The sequence below is a fragment of the Scyliorhinus canicula genome, chromosome 9, assembly GCF_902713615.1.
Source record: "Scyliorhinus canicula chromosome 9, sScyCan1.1, whole genome shotgun sequence".
Lineage (NCBI taxonomy): Eukaryota > Metazoa > Chordata > Chondrichthyes > Carcharhiniformes > Scyliorhinidae > Scyliorhinus > Scyliorhinus canicula.
Window position 1 is genome coordinate 64,337,554 of NC_052154.1, and position 24,248 is coordinate 64,361,801.

The 24,248-nt window shown below is 47.5% G+C and overlaps 1 protein-coding gene across 1 annotated transcript in view; it reads left to right on the forward strand.

The window, feature by feature from the left end:
• Positions 1 to 24,248, forward strand: part of carmil2 (capping protein regulator and myosin 1 linker 2) — a 231,602-nt gene that overhangs the window by 176,463 nt on the left and 30,891 nt on the right. The window contains 5 exon segments of the mRNA XM_038805993.1: positions 3,042 to 3,286; positions 5,545 to 5,684; positions 16,525 to 16,675; positions 16,677 to 16,910; positions 19,125 to 19,241. Of these exon segments, the coding sequence (XP_038661921.1) occupies positions 3,042 to 3,286; positions 5,545 to 5,684; positions 16,525 to 16,675; positions 16,677 to 16,910; positions 19,125 to 19,241 (887 nt within the window).

Genomic DNA, 24,248 nt, shown 5'->3' on the forward strand with positions numbered 1-24,248 from the left:
TCCCACATGTAGAGAGTACAATCTTACAATGTGTTTGGTGATAGGAACCCTAGTAACCTTCCCATTACCTCTCGACTACTAATAACTCCAAACAAGTCGAGGCTCCTTGGGCAAGTCTTTTTTAGATAAGGTTTCCCAGCTTAATGACGCTATCTTTCTCTTGAGTCCCATTGCCAGATGTTTTCTCACGTTTGCCCCACACTTCCTATTGTTTATGAGGTGGGAGAGATTGCTGCCGCCAACAGGTGCTTCATAAAATTATCCCCTCAGCCTCCCATGGCGCCGCGCCAACCCGCGCATGCGCAGTTGGGGCATTTCATTCCTGCACATGCGCAGTTGGGCCGTGCCATCCTGCACATGCGCAGTTGGGCCGTACCATCCTGCACATGCGCGAGGAACCTTACGCATGCCGGCCCCTCACCAACATGGCACCGGTGTTCTGGGGGCGGCCGCAGAAGGAGCTAGGCCCGGGGGGGGGGGGGGGGGGTAGAGGCCGGCCCACCAATTGGTGGGCCCCGACTGTGGGCCAGACCCTATCGGAGGCACCCCCAGTGAAGGAGCCTCCCCCCCACAAAGGCTGATCCCCAGCGTTCCCACACAGTTCCCGCCAGCAGCGACCGGGGTGGACGGCGCCGGCGGGAACCTGTCGTGTCGGAGCGGCCATTCGTCCCATCCGGACCGGAGAACCGCCGCACACCGTTTGCAGTGATTCTCCGAGCGGCCCGCCGCGATTCTCGCGCCGCTGGTTTTGGGGGGGGGTGGAAGAATCGCGTGAGGGTGTCGGGGCGGCGTGTCGCGACTCGTGCAGCACCTTGGCGATTTTCCCACCCAGTGTGTGGGGGGGAAGGAGAAGAATACCGCCCATAACTGATGAAGGAGCTGCGTTCTGAAAGCTAGTGATTCTAAACAAACCCTGTTAGACTTTAACCTGGTGTTGTAAGACATCTTACTGTGACCACCCCAGTCCAACGCCGGCATCTCCGCCTCATAGAATTACTGTGTTATGTAAGGCTGATGTTGGGCTGGGTGCCGCAGTGTAATTGTATTGTTGAATCCTTCTTTTAATAGTTTTGTTGGCAGGAAACTGCCTTAAACAGGTAGTAGTATTTACATAAAATAAACAAAATACTGCAGATACTGGAATCTGAAACAGAAGAAAACACTGGAAAACTGCAGCAGGTCTGGAAGCATCTGTAGGCAGAGGGAGCAAGAGTTAATGGGCGCGATTCAGCGGACTGAAGTTAGTTTGCTGAACTTGGGACTTTCCTAGTCTGTGTGGCTGTAGTGGACAGTGCATTTGCTCCTTGGAAGAAATATGCCCCTCCCCTCTCCCCGCAAGTGCCTGGTCCACGTTGGTGTGGGTGGACCTGTGCTAAATGGCGCCCTGGCAAAATCTCCCAGGTTCAGCCGTTGGGTCCCATGTGCGGGGTGAATCCTGCATCTAACACCTAGCACAGAGTCTGATTTGGGGCTGGCTCGCGAGCGCTTGACACGTTGCACCGGGCAGGAATCCACTTGGCTCTTCACCAGAACTGAGATAGAAGGAAATGTGTTCGATACTACGCTGTAGCTGGGTGAGATTGGAACCAAAATGTAGCAACCTTCAGAGCAAGAAATAGATGACCAGCTGTGGGGAATGGGGGAGGAGGAAGGAATGTTTTTACATTGAAACAAAAATGTACATGATATTAAAAAATGGTTACGATGGAGGAGAAAGGGGCGGCACAGTGGTTAGCACTGCTGCCTCATGGTGCCTCAAGGACCCGGGTTCGATCCCGGCCCCGGGTCACTGTCCACGTGGAGTTTGCACATTCTCCCTGTGTCTGCGTAGGTCTCACCCCCACAACCCTAAAAGATCTGCAGGGTAGGTGGATTGGCCACGCTAAATTGGCCCTTAATTGGAAAAAAATAATTGGGTACTCCAAATTAATTTTTTTAAAAGATGGAAGAGAATGGTCACAGTGTAAAGTTGGTGAATTCAATTTTAACCCAATGAAGTTTGAGTGAGACCCAAGATATCCACCAAAGTGGAGTGAATGCCCAGAGGAAGCAGGCGTCAGTCATTAGTGTTTTTAGATTGGTGGATATGATTAAGGGTCATCAAAGTGGAAAGTGGGTCTGAAAGTCACCTATATCTGTATGTGACGTTAGCCAGAGGCTTACAATGCATAGGAACTTGCTTTGGTGTAACTCCCCTCCCTAGTGGGGATCACCATCCGGTGTGAACCGACCTGTGTAAATGACTGGGAACAAAAATGTTGAAATAAATGCTGGGAAAAGTCAGCATGTGTGGACAGAGGAACAGGGTTAACATTTTGAGTCCAAAAGACACTCCTTCAGAACAAAAATGTTGAGCTGAGCCCAACTGTGTTCGGGTTGAATGAATTTCGCATCATCCGACCTGCAGTGTGGCAAGGCAAGGGAGTTAAAAGATCGCTTAGATATCTGGGAATATGGTGCAGCTTTTCATTAGCAGAAATGCATATTTCTTCCAAGGAGCAAATGCCCTGTCCACTACAGCCACACAGACCAGAAATGTCCCAAGTTCAGTTCTGTCTTTGCTGAGATTATTGAACTTGGTTGGGGTGGCAAAATGGCCATGAGAAGCGGTGTCATCACCTGGGGGTTCGAACAGAGCAACAATCATCCAGACTGAGTTAACAGAGGACTGAGTGTGATACTTCAAGGTTTGAAAAGTCTATTGATATTCAAAAAGAATGGCCATTTGGATGAGACGCCAGAATAGAAAACAGCAGTGTAACCCAGCTCAAGTCAGCAGCTTCAGTGGGGGGGGGGGGGGGGGGGGTGTAGTGGTGGCCATGGGGGGGGGGGGGGGGGGGGGTGCTCAGAGTGATGTTAAGCTGAATAAAGAATGAGCAGCAAATGTACTATTATGCTCAGAGTGATGTTAAGCTGAATAAAGAACTGGTGGCCATGGGGGAGGGGGGTACTCAGAGTGATGTTAGGCTGAATAAAGAATGAGCAGCAAATGTACTATTTACTGAAATAAAACCTAAATCTTGTCATCTTCTTTGCCTCAGGAATCTCAGACATAGAGATGGAAAGGCAAGCTGATGAAACAGATTCTGCAGTTGTAGAACAAATGTTAACGGTCAGCAGTTGTTCTGTTAAATTTTGCCTGGCCTCCGCTGATATGAGCGGTGCAGAGACCACTTTTACAGACACTGTTACAGATTTGCCAACTGAAGGAATGAAGCTGTCACATTGCACCAGGAGCAGGCCCAGGCCAAACAGGACCAGGAAACAACCACCTTCCAAACCCAATGTGAGTCTGTCCCTGAAGCATCTTTTGTGGAGACAAGCTAGCAAACGGGTCAAAGAACATTTGGCCAATCACTAACATTGCACAGTCCACTGGTTTAAGTGCTAATGATTAACATCATAAACAAGAAGGATCAGGGAGAAGTAAAAACTAAACAACAATCACAAATAGAGTTCATTTCTTCCCGTTCTTCTCATCAGTCCAGGTGTCAAAAATCTTAATGGTCCAAAACACTGTAAGATCGGGGTACACTAAAGCTGAGGGTCCAGATCCCATGCTGTTTTCCAATTTTAGGATAAACTTTGTATCTGACATACTGGAGAGTTTTTATTTGCACCAAGCCAGATTTAGAGTTGTCAACAATAATTGTAACCCTGTTAAACCTTATAGTGATTTTGGATTGATTTTTAATGTGTGTTAGCTGAGATCAAAGGAGAGTGTGAAAGGAAATATATATGTGTGTGTGTGTGTGTTGCCCTCTCTGCCTCTCCTTTATCCAGGTGAATTGCAGGCATTAAATAACAGGGCACAATAAATAAAGCAGTGACAAAGGGTGGACGCTGGCAACATAGCGCCCTCCACTGGTGTATCAGTCAATCACATTTACATAGTTCCCACAGGCATTCTGGGAAATGAACAGCCATGTCTTCAAATCACTGTATTGTTATTAAGGTTTTCGAGTATCATGGGCAATGCCAGCAGAAATGAAATCGGATTTGTACAGATTATGGTTACTGAGGTGCTAAAAAAATTATTTCATGAAGAATCCAACTGCCTCATAGAATTTCAGAATCGAAGGGTTCTCTGCATTTTAATTCTGAACATGGTTATCCCTATTGTGGTGATCCACCACTGTATATATATGTGTGTGCCTGTATTAGGGGATGTACAGCAGTACCTCTATTACGGGTTTGTCGGTCAGCCCCTGCCGGCTAGCTCTGCCCACAGGGAGCAGTATAAATATTCATGAGCTCTCCTGAGCTGCCATTCTACAGCTACAGTCGCGGGAATAACATCTCACGGTAATAAAGCCTCTCTTGTACCGATTCGTGTCTTTGTGTGCAATTGTTAGCGCATCACCTATAAATCGTAATCACCAGAGGCTAGGCTAACCTGACAAGATACCTTCAACGACAGCACAGAGAGTCGCAGTTGTTCGGAAAAATAAAGGATTTCATTTTAATAAATTGCAGAAAATAGTTTGGAATGGGATTAGGATCGGAGTTAGGCTGAATGGGAATTTTACAACAATATCCACGTTTCAACAATATGGAGCCCCCGGGGCAAGGAGCTGGAAATGTGGCAGCTAATTCTGCTTTTCAGTATGGCTGAAGAGTGCCCAGTCCCTAGGCAGAAAGGGGGAGATCCTCCTTCCATGATGTTCTTTCAGGGGAGCTGGTATTTCTCTGAAGGTGGGAACTTGATTATTGAGTTGCAACAGGCAATAATTAGTAACAAACTAATGATAATGAACTACGGCAACGTATTCCCCTCTGTCCATCGCATTCCCCCCCCCAATAAAAGCTGCCAGTATGCCAGAAGTTGGTGGAGGCCTTTCTCCCGGCCTTTTCAAATCGGAGAGCCTGAGGGGCCAGGTAGCAAAGCTGGGGAGGCCTAAAAATGTAAGGAAATTTTTCACCTCTGATTCATCAAGAGCCTCTCTCCAAAATCAGTTTTCTACTCAAAGACAGTGAAATTAGTTATTCCTTTTCTTTGTTGCAAGCCCCAAATGCACACTCGGCCCTCAGGAGCCCAGGCCCTGAGGGGGAACAGGAAGATCAGACCAGCACAGTATATTATGAGCTCTGTGCCTCCCTGTTCCCAGGTTCTGGAGTCGCTGTTTGGGAGGGAGTCATTATCAGTTGAGTAAGTTTTAGCAATTATTTTGTTTGTCTTGTAGCATCATCTTCCATGACAGCCTAATGGGTTTGTACTGATCTGCTGGTTCCTCCTCTCCCTTGACTGTAATGCTTCATATGAAGGTCATCGTTACGGTCAGGAGGGTTTAGACCTTGAGTCTGAATTAATCAAAAAGCCCAATGCTCAGTGTGCCTGCGAAATGCTACATTAACTCGAGTCAAGGGTGGTTTCACTTTTTTACTGAGATTCTTACCAGGACACGAATGATTATCAATTAGGATTGACATGAAATTGTGACTAGCTTATTCTGAGAGGAAAAGCTTTAGAAGCATTTTAGTATTCTGCTATTTGGATGCTGTCAGATTGGGCTGTTCATTGTGTTGTGTTTGCGCCTGGTACAGGTACAGCCTGTTGAGCAGGAGAAGGGAGAGGATGCAACTGAGAGTAAACTAGATCTAGGACTGGAAGAATTCTTCACAAAGAAGATAGTTCAGGAAGAAAGCATTTATGTGCCTGCTGCTTTGGACGATTCACTATCCAGGTGAGTAACGAGTGCACCGTCAGAAGGTGAGCCACTAACCACAGTGTCCCCAGCCAATGCCGCTTTCTTGAAACCACAGCGTTGTTGCAGTTGGTCCAGTCAATTTCTGGCCAATGGTGTTGCGATGGTGTGGAACTCAGTGATGGTGCCACTGAAGGTTATGGGGGGGGGGGGGGGGGGGGGGGGGGGCTTTGCCTCATTTAAAATGGTGATTAGCTGGCATCTATGTAGCAAAAATGTTATCCACCATTTGTATGCCCAAGTGTGGATGTTATCCAGATCCTGTTGTAGGTCACTGGCAGCTCAGTGTTTCCCAAACTGGGTTCCGTGGAATTTCAGGGCTCCGAAGGAAACATCCGGGGGTTCCACGATGGGGCTGACCATTTTAAATTTGAAAAAAGCTTTGCTTCCAGCTTGTCCAATCGAAAGTGGTTTTCACACTGCAATTGCTACTGATAGGCACACTAGTCAGCCTATCAGCAGACAATGCATTGAGAAGCAGGCATCGTCATGGACAATTGGATGAGCTGCAAATAGTGGCAAAGGCGGTATTGAAAGCCCCAGGCAACGCCGAGAGCGAAGGCTACCAGACAGCGGAGCAGGTGGCGAGAGGTGAAGTGACTATGGAGCTACAGAGCGGATGTGGCACAGAGCAACATAGAAAGAGATGAGAGTGTGTGCGCGTGAGAGAGAAAGAGGTGAGAGCATGTGTGTGTGAGGTGAAAGTGTGTGCGTGTGAGAGTGAGTGCGTGTGTGAGAGATGAGAGTGTGAGTGCGTGTGTGTCAGAGGTGAGAGTGTGTGTGTGTGTGTGTGAGAGGTGAAAGTGTGTGTGTGTGAGAGGTGAAAGTGTGTGTGTGTGAGAGGTGAAAGTGTGTGTGTGTGAGAGGTGAGAGTGTGTGTGTGAGAGAGAGGGTGTGCTTCTTTTGGGTGTATGAAGGCAGGAGAATGGGGATGAGAAACACATCAGCCATGATTGAATGGCAGAGCAGACTCAATGGGCCGAATAGCCTAATTCTGCTCCTATGTCTTATGGTCTTATGAAAATCCAACTCTCCAGCAACACTCCTAATATTAAACAAATTTATGAACAAAAGATGAAGCTTCACTCCTCCTATTAAAAATGACAAATAGAAGGTAAGACTTCAGTATTTGTTGAATGAGAGAACTTTTTAATTAAAATAAAGGTATACAAATAAGAAATAGAAAATACTTTCTAAATTTGTTTTTGTTTGTTTGTACTAATTGTGCAAAAACTATCAATTTTTTGTGGTTTAACTCTTCAACATAATAAGAATGTTTCCTTGGGGTTCCGATAATATGGTTCCATGGCTGGAAAGCTTTGGAAAACCCTGGGTTAGCTGATGCCCTTCCGTCTTTTCACCAGGTGTTATATTTCAAAACAGCCGACTTGAATTGTGGGAGCATTAATGCTTCTATATTGTTTCCTCCAAACCTCTTGAGGGCTACTAGAGCCAGGAGATGTCAAAGCAAGACATTATTATCTTTCAAAGGAACATTTGACAGAATTGATGCAGAATCATTTTGCCCCAAAATACAAGGTTATATAGGAGACAGGCATGCACGAGGATTGCACGCCGGCTGGAGTGTTCATTTGCCACAACCATTGGCCCCTGGGCCATTTTCCAAGAGGCAGATTTGGAAATAGAAAGAGCTGTTCACCCTCAAGCCCGAAGCACTCCGGCGCACTGTAGACTGCCTCCTGGTGGCATACCAAGGGACCATTGCTCCCGGCAGGCATTGACATTCTCCCATGCTACTGGGCACAGCTGTGCCCACAGGCTGCCAATGGCGGCCCCATAATGTGCACATTTATTTAATTGAGAAGTTTTAAAAATTGGTGAAAGGCTGCCACAAGATGGCAACACCGTCTCTCCCTACCCGAATTGCAGGCGGCAACCCCTACTCTGCTGGAGGCCTTCGACAGCCTGGCCATTGTCCGTCATTTCACAGTGAGTCTCCCCTCTGGCCACAAAATCATTGTTGGGCACATGCTTCTCACACAGTGCCGATTCCTGACCCCAATTTGACCCCAATGTCAGAGTCCTGACCCAAAACCCAAAATTGGTTTCTGGGTTGGACCAAAATTGGGAGTTTTTTTCACAGCTCCCACATTGGCTGCAGAAAAACCTAAACCTGTGGGTTTTATCAAGAGCAATTTGTTTATTTAAAACATTATTTTTACTTATTAACCTAGGCTCAACTAACCAGCGGCATTTCTAATCAGGTTATTCCAATTCCTTCTGGTGAAGTTAGTTATGTGTGAGCAAGAATGAGGAAAGACTCGATCCACAGAGTCAGCCTTCAGTCAGCCTGCTCATTATTTGATGCATTTCATTCAGACAGTCTGCGCTTTTGAGGTTATTGTATGCTTACTTCTCTGTGCAGATTAAAATCACCTCTGCTCACAAATGTAGTTCCACCAGATGATGCAGCTGTGGGTGGGAATAATGATTGTGGTTTTGCAAAATTACAATTTCCATTGGAAATATGATAGCATCATTAGGCCAGCAGTGGCGCTGAATAATTCAGGGCATGGGTTCCTGGTCGCTGGCTGTGTATTGCAATTACTAAGCATAGGCAAGATAACTCTCAATATTGAGGCTAATTTCTGGGACAAGGGATTTGTTTTGGAGATTGAGCAGGTTGAGACTATGCTGTTTGGAGTTTAGAAGAATGAGAATTAATTTTACTGAATCATTCTGAGAGGATTTGACAGAGTAAATACTGAGAGGATGTGCTCTTGCTGTGGTGGAATCTAGAATTAGGGGGCACGGTTAGATTCTGCATAGCCGACGCCGAAATTAGGAAATACGATTTGGCGGAAAATGACTTCCAACGCCAAAATCACAGCAGGTGCTGATTTGACGGCAAATCGCGATTCTCCGTTACCTCAAAACGGCATCAGTGCGTTTCACTCCCCACGTACAGTAAACCGTTTGCATATCATCAGCAGACTCGACCCGATATTCTCCGGGACCTCCGCGATTCTCCGCCTCTGATGGGCCGCGTTCCCGACGGCGCGGTTCACATTGGCTTTTAAAAATCGTGAAACCGGAGTGGCGGCTGATGAGGGGGAGAGAGGGTATAGAAGGTATCCAACATTGTCATAGCTTGCTGGAGGTTGTGCTGCCGGCCGAGGGGCTTCATCCAGGGCTGGGGGGAGTAGCAGGGGATGGCTGTGGGGTCAGGGTGGACGGACGCAGAACACCATTGCCGCAGCCGGCAAGGCGTTCACTCAGCTGCGTACACTGCTAACAGCCCGCTTTGACCCTGGTGCCATGGGTCATATAGATGTCGCCCCAGGCCACCCCCCGTGTGCCCTCTGGCCGCAGCTGACCCATCAGCTATATGACGCGCTCCAGCACAACCAGTGCCATCTTGTTGGGCTTGGATAAGTATGTCTGGGGAGTGTAATGTGTATGTGCGGCTGCAGCATGTCAGCCTCCCGAGTGTCAATCACCGACCCGGTGAATCCCACACTGTTTTTCATTGGAATCGGTTGTGTTCCATGTGGCACCGGTGCTAGCCCCTCAATGGTAGCGGAATCGGTCCAGATGCAGCGCCGGCTTTTCTGTCAGAAAAGTCCACAGATTCTCTGTTGGCTTCAACACTTAGTCTCAAAATCGGAGAATCCAGCCCAAGGTGAGTCTTGTTTAACACGGAGATGAGGAGAAATTTCTTCTCTGATAGATTTGTTAGTCATTGGAATTCTCTGCTCAGGGAATAGTGGAGGCCGGTTCTTTGAATATATTCATGACTGTAAAAGAGAGTCAAGGAGTATGGAGATGTAATGACGCATTTTCAGAGACTTCTCTGTTGAAGGGATTTGTTTACATGTGATCTTCAGCAGCAGCATAAGAATAGAATCATAGAATTCCTACAGTGCAGAAGGAGGCAATTCAGGCGATCGAATTGGCAACAACCCTCTGAAAGAGCACCCCATTCCCCCACCCTAACGCTGTAACCCCATCTAACCTGCACATCATTGGGCAATCAGGGGCAATTTAGAATGGCCAATCCTCCTGACCTGAACATCCCTGGACTGTGGGGAAAAAACCAGCGCAACCGGAGGAAACCCACGCAGCCACAGGGAGAACCTACAAATGCCACACACATACAGTCACCCAAGGCTGGAATTGAACCCAAGTTCCTGGTGCTGTGGGCAGCAGTGCTATCCACTATGCCACATAGCATGTTTGTAGCTAATTCTAAAATACCAATGCACGAGGTGAACTCCTCCCCCTTGGGTGATTCCCGGCTCTGAGTCTCGATATGTCACCCAGGCCAGGTGAGCCTTAATCTGCAATGTTGCCCTTAAAGTGACAATCACCACAAGGGTGCAGGCAAGAAAGTGGAGTTCAGGCTACAATAAGATGAACCCTAATCATACTAAATGGTGGAGCAGGCTGGAAAACGAATGGCCTAGTCCTGCTCCTATTTCTAATGACCTTACACAGGGTTAAAGTCCACTTCTGGGAACCTATGAGAATTTGGGAATCACTGGTAACCAATGTCCTGCCTGTTTGCGGCACGTCTATCTTGCCAAGCTTGTTGACTGCTCTCCAGAAAACCTTTGTTCCATGTATTTTCTTCACAAATGTTGATAAAGTATTGTGCGAAAGAACAGTAAGAGAATCGTTGGGTTGGATTTAATGCCAGGAACCATGGTGACCAGGAAGATGTCAGTCTCCCAGCAGTGTGAAAACCTCAACCCAATTAAGCAGAGTTTGTGGGATTGCTGGCCGCTGTTGCTGGGATGTCATTAGTGAGCCACTTTTACCCCTGAGTCCACCGCAATTTATTAGTGAGGGGCCCCACAGCTTTCCTGAACTCTGAGAACGCCAGCCAACAAACACCTGTCGGGTTTGCCAGCATCCTCTGGGGTTCTTTCAATAGCAGTTGCTCAGTGCCCGTCGAGGGACCCAGCATTGGGAAGTGGAGGGCTGCTGAAAGCCTCCCCCTGAGTGCGCTACTGCCAGTTTCCACCATCCTCTCTGGTGCTGGTGCAATGATGAACTGTCAACCTCTGATTGGCCAGCAGCTCTTGGTGTGGCCACCTAAGTGCCTGAAGGGCATTTGATATAATTATAGAATCCCTGCAGTGCAGAAGGAGGCCATTCGGCCCATCACGTCTGCACCAACCCTACAAAAGAACACTCTACCCAGGTCTCCTGCTCCGCCCACCACCTTATGCCTGTAACCTAACCTGCACATCTTTAGACATTAAGGGGCAATTTAACATGGCCAATCCACCAAACCTGCATGTCCTTGGACTGTGGGAGGAAACTGCAGCACCCGGAGGAAACCCACAAAGTCACAGGGAGAAAATGCAAACTCCACAGGCAGTCACCCAAGGCCGGGATTGAACCCGGGTTCTCTAGCTGTGAGGCATCAGTGCTAATGATTGTGCTACCGTGCCGCCCTCCATTGATTCCATTGGGCCTCCCCCATGAACTGACATGAGATCCCCGCGGGTTCCCTGACTGGTGGACAAGGCCCCCAAATGCTTCACAAAATCCAACCCACCCGACGGTAGGGGAAACAACCGGGTTCAAAATCAGACGCATTACTCATATGTACCTCTTGGTGTTCACTTGAAGAGTGGCAGCCATCTTTTACTCAGTCAGGAACTGCAGTGGGCAGCAGCAGGGGAGAGAGAGGAAGAACCTTTGTCACGCGTGGAAATGACGCTAATCATTAAATGGAAATAATTTATTTTCCTATGAAGGTATTTGGTTCGAAACAAGGAGTTGGGGAAGGAGCAAATTATCTTTGAAATATTTGTACCACTTTATGTACCTCAGCAAGCTACTGAGATAACCGATACCTTGGCTAGGATACCACAGTGTGTTCCTGGGCACATACAGTACAGAAAGAGTCTATTCAGCACATCTTGCCTGTGCTGGCTTTTTGAAATGGCTATCCAATTAGTCCCCATTCCTCTACTCTTTCTGCAAATTTTTTTCCTTTTCAAGTAATTAACTAATGACCTTTTGAAGGTTCCTGTGAAATCTCCCTCCGCCGCCCATTCCGATTATTATAACCTGTTGCCTTAAAGATTCTCCTCTCAGCCACCATCCCTGTTTTTTTTTTTGGCCAATTATGTGAAAGTTCTAATCATCAAACATTTTCTCCCTGCGACTCTTTCAACACTGCAATAATTTTGAAATTTATTAAATCGCCACATAGCCCATGTCCTAAAGGGAACCCCAGTTTCTCTACTCTCCTTACTTACCTGAAGTTGCTCATTGCTATTCTATTCTAGTAGCACTCTCTGTCCTCTCTGCAAAGCTTTGCCATCCTTCCTAAAGTGTGGAGTCAAAGATAGGACACAATACTTCAGTTGTGTCCTAACCAGAGTTTTATAAAAGTTTAACATAAACTTCCACTTACAAAGCCAAGGATCCCGCTGGCTTTTTCAATAGCATTCAAGCCACCCCAAGTCTCTTCCTTTCTTGCACCCTCTTTAAAATTGTGACTTTTAGTTTACGCTACCTCTCCCCATTACTCTGACCAAACTAATTCACTTCACATTTCTCTGCATTTAATTTTCCCCTGCCGTACTGTCTTCCTACTTTTATTTTTTTAATGAATTTTTCCAATTAAAGGGTACTTTAGTGCGGTCAATCCACCTATGCTGCACATCTTTTTGGGTTGTGGGGGTGAGACCCACACAGACACGGGGAGAATGTGCAAACTCCTCACGGATAGTGACCCAGAGCCGGGATCGAATCCGAGTCCTCGGCAGCGTCAGGCAAAAGTGCTAACCACTGCGCCAACGTGCCGCCCTCTTGTCTTCCACTTTTGCCAGTCTGTGTGTGTGTCCTCACTGTTTACTACATTTCCACGCTATGTTCCAACTGCAAACTTTCTTCCCTTATGCACAAGTCCATCGCATTAAAATAAACCGAAAAGAGCAGCTGTCCCTAAGATGAACCATTGGGAGCCACCACTGTATATTTCTCTCAAGTCTGAGAATCAATCATTCACCACTGCACCCTGCTTAACCGGTTTCACATCCACACCAACACTTTAAACACATGTGCTTCTGCTTTGCTAACCAGTTTATTACTGCTTCCATCAGCCTTCATTATGGGCCTCAATTAAAACAGAAATGCTGGAAATACTCAGCAGGTCAGGCAACATCTTTGGAGAGAGAGAGTGAGTTAAAGTTTCAGGTGTGCAGAAATATATATATATAGATATATATGTATATATATAAAACAGGTTTTATATATAACACAGGTATTTTCACCCACAGGGGACAGGGGATCATCTTCATCAAACACCCACCCTCTGGTTGCAGAGATGTCCCCGGTGCTAACCCTGGGTGTTCAGGGGCACATCTTCCTCAAAAGACAAGGAAAGACACCACTCCCATCCTCTGTCCCACTTTTATTTTAGTGAATACTTGATTGAGGTATTTTTGGTTATATAACAACAACAAAATAAACAATGTAAATAAACAATCTATAAACATAGTGCAAAAAGCCGTCTCCCTCCTTACAGGTCCCACCTTTATTAATCCCCCACTCTAAGCTAAACTAACCCCCCCCCCCCCCCCCCCCCCCCCCCGGCCTTCCGTGCTGACGATTAATTTTCAACAAACAGTCGACAAAACGGGTTGTAACCTCCGGGCGAACCCTGACATTGACCCTCTCAAGGCTAACTTAATTTTCTCCAGACAGAGAAAGCTAGCCATGGTCCGATAGCCAGGTCTCCGACTTCGGGGGCTTTGAGTCCCTCCAAGCTAATAGTATCCGTCTCCGGGCTACCAGGGAACCAAAGGCCAAAATCCCCTAAGCTTCGGACATGTGGACGTGGTTTCACTGGTCCTCCCGCACATTGTGCACACCTGTCTTCCACCCCAAAGATTTGCTCATCCGGGCCACTTTCATGTGAGCCCGATGAACGACCTTGAATTGTATCAGCCTGAGCCTGGCACATGTTGCGGACGCGTTGACTCTACTCAACGAGTCCGCCTATAGACCATCCCCTATTTCCCCTCCCAGCTCCTCCTCCCACTTGCGCTTCAGCTCCTCAGTCCTTTACCAGTCGGTCCGTCTCCGCCCTGTCTACCTTCTCCTTATGGCCCACCTCCACCCTGTCTACCTTCTCCCTAAGGGCCCGCATCGAGATCAGCTCCCCTCTGATTACCGCTTTCAGTGCTTCCCACACCAACCCGCTGCTTGAAATTTCCCCCGTGTCGTTGACCTGTAGGTAGTTCTGAATACATTTCCTCAGCCGCTCGCACACCCACTTCGTCAGCTAAAGGTCCCACATCAAAGCTCATTGCGGGCACTGGTACTGTCTTTACTAACCTGCAGGTCAACCCAGTGCGGAGCATGGTCTGAGATTGTGATCGCCGAGTACCCCGTGTCTATCACCGCTGTCAGTAAAGCCCTGCTCAGAATAAATAAATCGATTGGGGAGTACACTTTATGCATGTGTGAGTAGAAGGAGAACTCCTTCACCTTCGGCCGCCCAAATCTCCATGGGTCCCCCCCCCCCCCCCCCCTCCCCCCAACCCCTCCCCCCCCCCCCCTCCTCCATCTGCTCCATGAACCCTTTTAGCTCCTTAGCCATTGTTGGCACCCTGCCCGTTGTTGAGTTTGGCCAGTCTAAGCCAGGGTCAATAACTGTGTTAAAGTCCCCTCCCATGACCAGTTTATGCAAATCCAGGGGCGGAATTCTCCGACCCCCAACAGGGTCGGGGAATCGCCCGGGGCCGGCGTAAATCCCACCCCCGCCGTGGTCGGAATTCTCCGCCTTGGTCTGTGTGGGCCGCCATTGGTTGGGGGAGGGGGGAGTGTGCCCTGGGCTTGGAGAGAGGGGGTCTCAATGCCCGTGGTTCTGCCATGCCATCCCCTGGATGTGTACCCATTACAGGGGCAGCCCCAGCCCCTGCCTGTCTGCCACACCGACCACCCATAACTGCCACTGACCGTGGAGGCCTCTGGCCACGCAGCTGAAGGCTGTTGCTAATTGGGAATTGGTGATTGTGGTCAAGTGAAGGCTTCACAGCCCCCAAGTGGATGCCGTGGGTTGGCGGGTCATGTAGCACGGGGGAGTTATAGCCTAGCATTCTAATGAGACCCTGATGCCTGGACATGGTACCTGAGCACTGTCGGAATCAGCACCAAATTTGGAACAACCAGGGGCAGCACTGGGGACATTTCTGTGAGCAGAAGGTGGGTGTGCGCACCGGTGAGGGGACCAGCACCCAGTCCAGGTGACGTTACGTGCAGTTGTCTGCAATACAGGGTATGAGGTTCTGTGACCAAGTGCCCCCACTGTGGCTGGGGGTGCATGGCCAGGGCGTGTCGGATGGCCAGGAATGTGGGGGGTGGGGGGGGGCAATGGGGGAATAAAGGGTCCCTGGTTGGAAGACGCTGCTGATCGCCAGCCTCACAACCTCCCCAATTCCTCACAAATATTACATGCAATGGATGATATCTGAGGCCCTGGTCCACATGTCACCGGAACATGCCCCGCCATGCCACCTTGTTCCGGGGGCTGACTCCGAGATGCACGGCAGTGAGGGGTGGAACCCGGGGTGCTGGTGGCCGCCAGTCCCACTCCATAGAGTGGCTCCGGTTAGTATGGGTGCGACACAATGAAAGGGACGATGATTCTGTATTGTGAAGTAACTGAATTACTTTTAAGATGTTTTTCACCCCTCCTCTCTAACCCCACATCCATGCACGTATGGTGTTCTTTGTGTTGCTTATTGAGGATAGTTGGCATAGTGTTCCACAAAGACCACAGTATAACTTTTACTGAAACCAAGCTATGATTTTATTGACACTACTAAACTTGGTTTCGACACTTAGTCCTGATTAAAGTACAGAATTGATCAATAACACCTAACTACACTCGTATACTGCTAATCTCACTAACTGGTATAAACTATAATCTAACTTTCTCACACTAATTGCTCTTATGACCTTCATTAGCTGTCTCCTGCATACACTCCTTCCTTAAGGTCCAGCATCACTGCTTTATATAGTAGTATCTGCAGCTCACTCTAGTGGCTATTCACGGTACTGCATTAACCCTTGAAATGCTGTTAGTTATGATAATACGACAGCACGTTGTATACCCTACCTGATTTTACTTACTGCTGAGCTCAATAGAAGGTGGCTGAAGCGACGATCCTGTTGGTTTTCTGCCAGGTGGTTAGGTTAAAATTGTATCCCCACTCCCCCTTCCCCGCATCATTGATTGCTGATTTCCGTAGAAACCGCCTCGTTATTGGTGTGTTTTATACCCATGCAGCTCTGAGGAAACTTGTCATTTGTTGCAGTGTTTATTATCAGAAAACAGAAACCTAAATGATTCTTCCTGTACCCACAATAGCACACTGCACACAGCAATTTATCCTATTTATGGTAGGGTGTCTTTGGTAGCTAATCCAGTTTTGACTGGTCATGCTACATGTTCAGCTTTTTGATGTTATATTCTAGATTTTGCAAGTATGCATCAAAATGACATGTTGCTATTTGGAGCTTCAAAGGATGATAACCTTGAGCTCACCTTGTTTTCTGTGACTAACAGCCTGGCTCATTTGTGCAACTGATGTTGTAAAATTGCTGGTGGAAACTTCAGGCCAAGTCAAAATTGTTCAGCATCTATTCGTAACTAATTTCAAACTATGCATAACCTCCATTTTTGTTGGTTAGAGCAATCTAGTTTAATGCCTTAACTTAAGAACCTTATTAGTTGAGGAATCTAAACCAGAGAAGGTGTTTGTACCCCAGGGACCTGTATTGCTGATATCTGACTCGCTCTTTTAACCTATTTCGTCGCTTCTTGCAGAAAAGGTCAAACTCCAAAGCAAGAGGACCCAAGCACCTCAACACTGACTCTCCCAAAGACAAAAAAGCGATATCCCAAACTCAGTGACTTGTTTGTCTTCAAGAAAACCAGGTTCAATAAAATACAAAAGGCAGAGAGAGATCCTGAGGGAAAACCAACAGAAAGGCAAGAAAAGTTTGTCCATGGATATCATGAAGTTCCAGAATAGATCTGAAGAGATGCATGGTCATGCTAGACCACAAGAGGGCAGCGCAGAACAAGCCAAGCAAGAAAGTACACTCAGGCACCAGTCATCGTCAAGAGGTATCAAAGCACGCTCGTTAATTCTATTCCCAGGAAGTAAGGATGCAGAGGAATTGTCAATGCAGTTCGCAGTACGTGGCAAGGTATGTTGAAAACAATGGCAATATTCTAAAAGCTTGCTGAAAAATACAATGTGCATGCACTATGGCTAACAGAGATTGGCAAAAAAAGTGCCAATGCTGGAAATCTGAAATAAAATGTATCACTTTGCATTGTCCAGATCCAATGAAGGGCTACCCTGAAACATTAATCAGTTTTCCTCTTTTCAAATCCTGATGGAACTAGTTTATTACAGCATTTTCTGGGTATTTTAATGGATAACAACCCCCACAACCCAAAGATGTGCAGGGTAGGTGGATTGGCCATGCTAAATTGCCCCTCAATTGGAAAACAAGAATTGGGTACTTTAAATTTTTAAAAAAGCATTACCTGGCTGAGTGGTGATGTGTTGGGTAAGCTGGGTCAGCGAGGAATGTGTTAACTGCAGTGTGAGAGAGACAGGCTTCCAACACTTGAAGAAATGCAACTCGATTTATTGATCACTTAACTATCATATATGTTTTAACTGTGGGTTGACACTATACTGACTTGACTGGAGACCTGAGGCTAACCTGACCAGACTATCTTACTACCACATGGTGTATGTTCTAGTTGCTGCTCACGAGCTCTGACTGTCTCAGAGGCTGGATCCCAAGAGAGCGGGAAAACTAGTGCCCTCTGGCTTTATAGTGGTCGTGTCCTGTCTGGTGCTTGGCTGCTGTGTTCTGTGTGTTCAGTGGTCATCCTGTGTGTCGATCACTACCTGTCTGGGCACCATCATATACCTGGATGTATATTATGACAAATGGCTCTTGCAGGTTAACTCATCCCCAGACTCTCATCTGCTACCAAGTTCATCTTTGCCAAGGACCAGCTGAGGAAGTTGCAAACACCACATTTGACTTCTATTTCTTTGAGAGACCAAACTGGTAAATCTTACCGAGGCACAGTGACAGCAGTGTGTATCATCTGCAAGATGCACTGCAGCAAGGGCTCCTTTGACAACATCTTCCAAACCTCCCGACCAGCTAGAAGGACAAGGGGCAGCAGACGTATAGATACACCTCCATCTGCAAGTTCCCTTGCTGACTTAGAATTTTCCTTCACTGTCCCTGGGGCAACACTGTGGGAACTGCCTACCTAACAGCACTATGGGTGTAACTGCACCACATAGATTGCAGTGATCCAAGCAGATAGCTCTCCGCCACCTTTGTATGTGTAATTCAGGAAGTGTAACAAATGCTGGCCTAGCTGGCAACACTCACATGTGAAAGAATTAAAATAACGACCCAGCATCTCTCCTGATGGGTCTCATTGCAACCCAACAGAAATTTGGGAGGCCCAGGCCCAGTCTGGCTGAATGAAATTGCGAGTTGGGGTGGAGGAAATCTATGGCTTTAGAGAAAGACATAATTAAGACCGAATAGTTCCCTTGATGGTTGGACTGATAATTGCATTGAATAATTGATTCTTGCAAATCAGAAGGCCCAAGCTTTTATTCATGTTCTGTGCTTGGTTAACTGATCACTGGGGGGAGTCAGGCTGTGTCCTTAACCTCACCCTAGGCCTTGAGCAGATGGGAAGAGAATCACCATGGATTCATGCTGGGAAGTGGCACATAGATTTAGAACAGAACAGCACAGAACAGGGCCCTTCGGCCCTCGATGTTGTGCCGAGCAATGATCACCCTACTTAAACTCACGTATCCACCCTATACCCGTAACCCAACAACTCCCCCTTAACCTTACTTTTTAGGACACTACGGGCAATTTAGCATGGCCAATCCACCTAACCTGCACATCTTTGGACTGTGGGAGGAAACCGGAGCACCCGGAGGAAACCCACGCACACACGGGGAGGACGTGCAGACTCCGCACAGACAGTGACCCAGCCGGGAGCCGAACCTGGGACCCTGGAGCTGTGAAGCATTGATGCTAACCACTATGCTACCGTGCTGCCCACTTGATGTGTTAGGACAGAATCAAACTCGGGTTTGATGCTCTGTAAGGTCCGCATGGAGCAGTAGTCAATATGAGTTAGCAACATCAGAAAAAGGTGCAAAGTAAAGAAGATCCAAACATTAACAGTGAAAAAAATATTACATTAGTTTTATTTTTCATTTTTTTGTCTCTTACCTGTAAAGGGCTAGTGGTACAATAGAGCTTAATGTTTGCTTAAATTGAAAAATGCATTGTCATTTGAAACCTATAGTTTGGTGAATTACTGTTAGAACTCCTATCATTTTTGTCAACTCCCAGGAACCTAACTCGGAGCTGTGTGAGGGAAGTCAGCTGCTCAGATCTGAGCAGAACATCCACCGAGCTCTAGATAGAGCAGGTCTAAAGGTGTTGTACTCTGACCCCAAGATGAAACTGGTAAGAAATAGCTTATTTTAAAAATGGCATGAGTAGGGTCTGTAGCAATCTTGCTGATATTATGAGGAAACCCCTATCAGCACATTGGCCTGTGTAACAACTGTGATTGCACTTTAAAAATAACACACAGACTGTGAAGGGCTTGGGGACATTTTGGAGATGTGAGAAGGCAACTTGTAAAATCAAGTCCCTTTATTTCTCTAACATATCTCAAATTAAACAGTTTATCTGAAGAATTATAAACCACAGCGTCTTTCGGTTCCAGCTCTGCACTAGTATTTTATGCAATGAAAGCTAACAAGGTTTGATTTTCCATTGTGTTTAGATTATTTGAATGTTCTTTTAATCAGGATACTGCCAGTTAATGCAGCCACTGAGTAATTTAGGTGCAGAAGGCCATGGGCTATTGGTGGACCCATAGTGACATCAAATTTCCAGTGAAACCTGGAGATTACATTGGGAAAAAGGGGGGTTCAGAAGCAGTGTGGGCCATTTGAAAATGTATTACGGTGATATTGATGAAAATAAGGAAATGGGGACATTGAATGGTTACAGCACAGAAGGAGACCATTCAGCCCATGTTTGCGCCAGCTCTCTGCAAGAGTAATTCACTTAATGTCACTCTCCTGCCTTTTCCCCAGAGCCCTGCAGATTCATCTTGTTCAGATAAAGATCTAATTCTCTTTTAAAAGCCATGATCAAATCTGCCTCCACCACACTCTCAGGCAGTGCATTCCAGATCCTATTCACTCACTGCAAAAGATAATTTTTCCTTTTGCCAATCATCCTAAACCTCTGGTTCCCAATCCTTCCGCCAACAGGAGCAGTTTCTCCCTACCTACTCTTTTTTTGATAAACCTTTTGATAAACCTTTGCGAACCCTAACAACGACTCTCTCAAGGCAAACTTGATTTTCTCCAAGACCAGGAAACTCGCCATGTCTGACAGCCAGGCTTCCGACTTCGGGGGCTTCGAGTCCCTCCAAGTTAGAAGTATCCGTCTCCGGGCTACCAGGGAAGCAAAGACCAAGACGTCGGCCTCTTTCTCCCCCTGGACTTCCGGGGCCTCTGAAACCCTGAAAATCACCACCTCCAGACCCATTGCCACCCTCGTGATCAATACTCTAGACATGGCGTCCTCGAACCCCTGCCAGTATCTCCAAAGTTTTGGACATGCCCAAAACATGTGGACATGGTCTGCCGGTCGTCTCAGACATTTTACACACCTATCCTCTACGCCAAATAATCTACTCATCCAGGACGCTGTCATGTGGGCCCGGAGGACGACCTTAAACTGAACCAGACTGAGCCTGGCACATGTCGCAGTCCCATTAACCCTGCTCAGCGCGTCCGCCCACAGGCCTTCCTGAATCTCTCCACCCAACTCCTCCTCCCATTTATGCCTCAGTTCCTCAGTCTGCGTCTCCTCTGCCCCCATGAGCTCCTTGTAAATATCCAAGACACTTCCCTTCCCCAACATCCTCTAGACACTACCCTACATCCCCAGAGCAAACCGGTGGTTGTTACATATCGGGGACCAGACTGATGCTCCCGTTGCTCCCACATGCCTCCTCCACTGTCCCAGATCCGAAGAGCCGCCACCACTACAGGACTGGTGGAGAAGCGCACCGGCGGGAACGGCAGAGGCACCGTTACCAACGCCCCCAGACTGGTGCCCCTACATGAGGCTGCCTCCATCCGCTCCCAAGTCAACCCTCTCCCCACCACCCACTTCCTTATCATGGCTATGTAGCCGCCCAATAATAGTTGCTGAAATTCGGCAGTGCAAGCCCCCCCCCCCCCCCCCCCCCCCCCCCGGTTCTGCTCGAGCAACACCCTCTTCACTCGCGGGGACTTGCCCACCCATACAAAGCCCAAAATGATCTTGCTTATCCTGTTAAAAATGGAATGTGGAATGAAAATGGGGAGTCACTGGAACATGAATAAGGACTTTGGGAGGACCGTCATTTTAACTGTCTGCACTCTCCCAGCTAACGACAGCGGGAGCACATCCCACCTCCGGATCTCCCCTCGCATTTAATCTACCAGCCGGGGCAGGTTCAGCTTGTGCAGTCAATCCTAATCCCGCGCCACTTGTATTCCCAGGTACCTGAAAATGTCCCCAACTAACCGGATCGGCAGCTCCCTCAGCCGGTCCCCTTGGCCCCTCTCCTGGACTACAAACATTTCCCTTCTTGTCATATTCAATTTGTACCCCGAAAACCGGCCGAATTCCCCCAGGGTCACCATGATTCCATCCAGCCCTGCCATCGGGTCCGAAATGTACAAAAGCAGGTCGTCTGCATACAATGAAACCCTATGCCCCCCCCCCAACGAACCAGCCCCTTCCAGCTCCCTGAAGCCCTCAGTGCAATTGCCAGCGGCTCTACAGCTAGCGCAAACAGCAGTGGGGAGAGGGGGCACCCCTATCTCGTCCCACGATGCAGTTTGAAACAGTCGGAAGTCGCCCTGTTTGTCCTCACACTCGCCTCCGGGGCCTCATATAACAGCCTGACCCAGTCGATGAAACCTACCCTAAATCCAAACCGTCCCAGCACCTCCCATAAGTAGTCCCACTCTACCCGGTCAAATGCCTTCTCCGTGTCCATAGCCACCACTACCTCCACCTCCTTTCCCTCCAGGGCATCATGATCACATTGAGCAATCTTTTTATATTCGCCACCAGTTGCCTACCTTTAACGAACCCTGTTTGGTCCTCCCTAATGACACTCGGCACACAATCCTCAATCCTAGTGACCAAAAGCTTTGCCAGTAGTTTGGCATCCACGTTAAGAAGGGAGATCGGCGTATAAGACCCACACAACTCCGGGCTCTTGTCCCGTTTTAAAATCAAGGAGATGGTAGCCATCTGGGGTCTTGGGAAGCACCCCTCGGTCCCTTGCCTCATTAAAAACCTTGACCAGCAGCGGCCCCAATATCACTGAGAACTTTTTATAAAATTCTACCAGGTACCCATCCGGCCCCGGGGCCTTACTTGACTGCATGGCCTTTTAAGCCATCTTAAGGCCGCTCGAAATACTTGCTGAACTGCTTCTCAAACTCAGCCACCATCACCTCTGCCAGTGCTTCCATTGTTATCAGAGCGGCCCCACCCGGAGAGCTCACCTTCGCCATATTTCCTCCCACCGCACTCCTCAATGAACCCCACTCTGCCAGCGGACTAGCTCTCCCACCTTTCTTCAAAACATTCTTTCTTTGGCTTTGAGCAATGCTTTCATGACCAACGTCCAATTGGGAAAGGTTTCCAATCAAATTCCCACCAAACAGTGGGTGAAGAAGGCCAAAAACCGAGGACTCTGGCGGGAGCTACCCAACATGCGACCTCCTCCTACATGTCACCACCATGAGTTGATCAAAGTTTCAGGATACTGAGGGGAGCAGATAGGGTAGATAGCGAGAAACGGCTTCCTCTATCAAGGAGTGTCGGTCAACACGACACAGGCAAGAAATTAGAACCTGCTCTATCAGAACAGAAATTAAGAAACACTTTTTCACACAAAGGGTGGTAGAAGTTCAGAGAACCTCAAAGTGTATCATGGAGTTCACCTGACCCACGACTTTTACTAGATTGTGGTATGGGAAGCACATGACCCACTCTGCAGGTGTGGTGCAGCAGAAATTTAGTAGTAATTTTTAAAGTAAAACAATGTTTATTCTATGAACTCAGTTAACGTTTTTAAAACATACAGTGAACATCTTCGTAACCATCAATTCAAATACAATCCCCAAAGAATACAACATTCTAAGTAATACTTAAACTTTCCTTTCAACATCCATGAGGCAAAAATAATCCTTTGAACAGAAAGACATCAGGCTTAACTTCACTACTGAGAACACCACATTGAAATCACCAAATGATCTATAGATGGCAGGGATCAAAATTACACCTTCTTTGGCTGGCTTCAGCTCCAACAGTAAAACAAAACCAAAAACACAGACACACCCAAGCTTTTCCCCAAAGCGAAACTAAAAAGCAGAGCCAGAGCTCAGCTCCACCCACACTCTGACATCACTGCAGCCACTTGAGCAAACAAACATTTCTTAAAGTGACATTCCCATTACAGGTGCTGGATCAATTGTTAATTTCAAAACTGAGATTGATAGATTATTGTTATCTAAAGGTATTAAGGGAAAGGGACAAAGATGTTATGTAGACTTAAATTCAGATAAGCCATAATCTCATTGAACTGTGGAACATGCTTACAGGCTAATAGCCCTCTCCTGTTCCTATGTCCCTAGCAGACCTCACCCAGCATTTAAAATGCCCTCTTGTACCCCCCCCCCCCCCGCCCCCGCCCCCGCCCCCTTCTCCCCCTCTCCCCCGTTCCCTGAAATCCCAGCTTGTGAATTAGTTTTGAAGTACAGCTAACACCCCAGGCCTGTTCTGTTCAGACCAACCTAATTTCTTGCTGGGGTTCTAAGTGGGTAATCAGCCCTCTCGTTAGCATAAGCAGGGGACTTAATACTTTTTTTAGGTGACTGTTTCAGGCACCTGCAAAGTGGACCACTCCAATCTTCGGTCAGACGTTTATCCTGCATCCTTGAAGCATGTGATAATGCAGTGAAATTGGTTCTTTTTGTACCCATCGTAAAATGAGCTCAACAAGGAGCACTTTGTATTGCAGGAAATTTCAAAGGCCCATGCCTAGATAGAATGGAAGGCCGGGGCAGGTGGTTTGTCCACATACATAACACAGATTCACAAGGAGGGAAGGACAATTGGCTGGACAGTAATTTCCTGAATTGCAGTCAAGTACTCCCCTATGGATGGTTGCATTACCAGTATTAGAACAAAGAATAGTACTGCACAGGAACAGGCCCTTCGGCCCTCCAGGCCTGCACCAATCACGTGTCCTTTTTAGACCAACCGCCTATATCCTTCTGTACCCCGTCTGTTCATGTATCTATCCAGATAAGTCTTAAAGGTCGCTAACGTATCTGCCTCAACCACCTCACTTGGCAGTGCATTCCAGGCCACCACCACCCT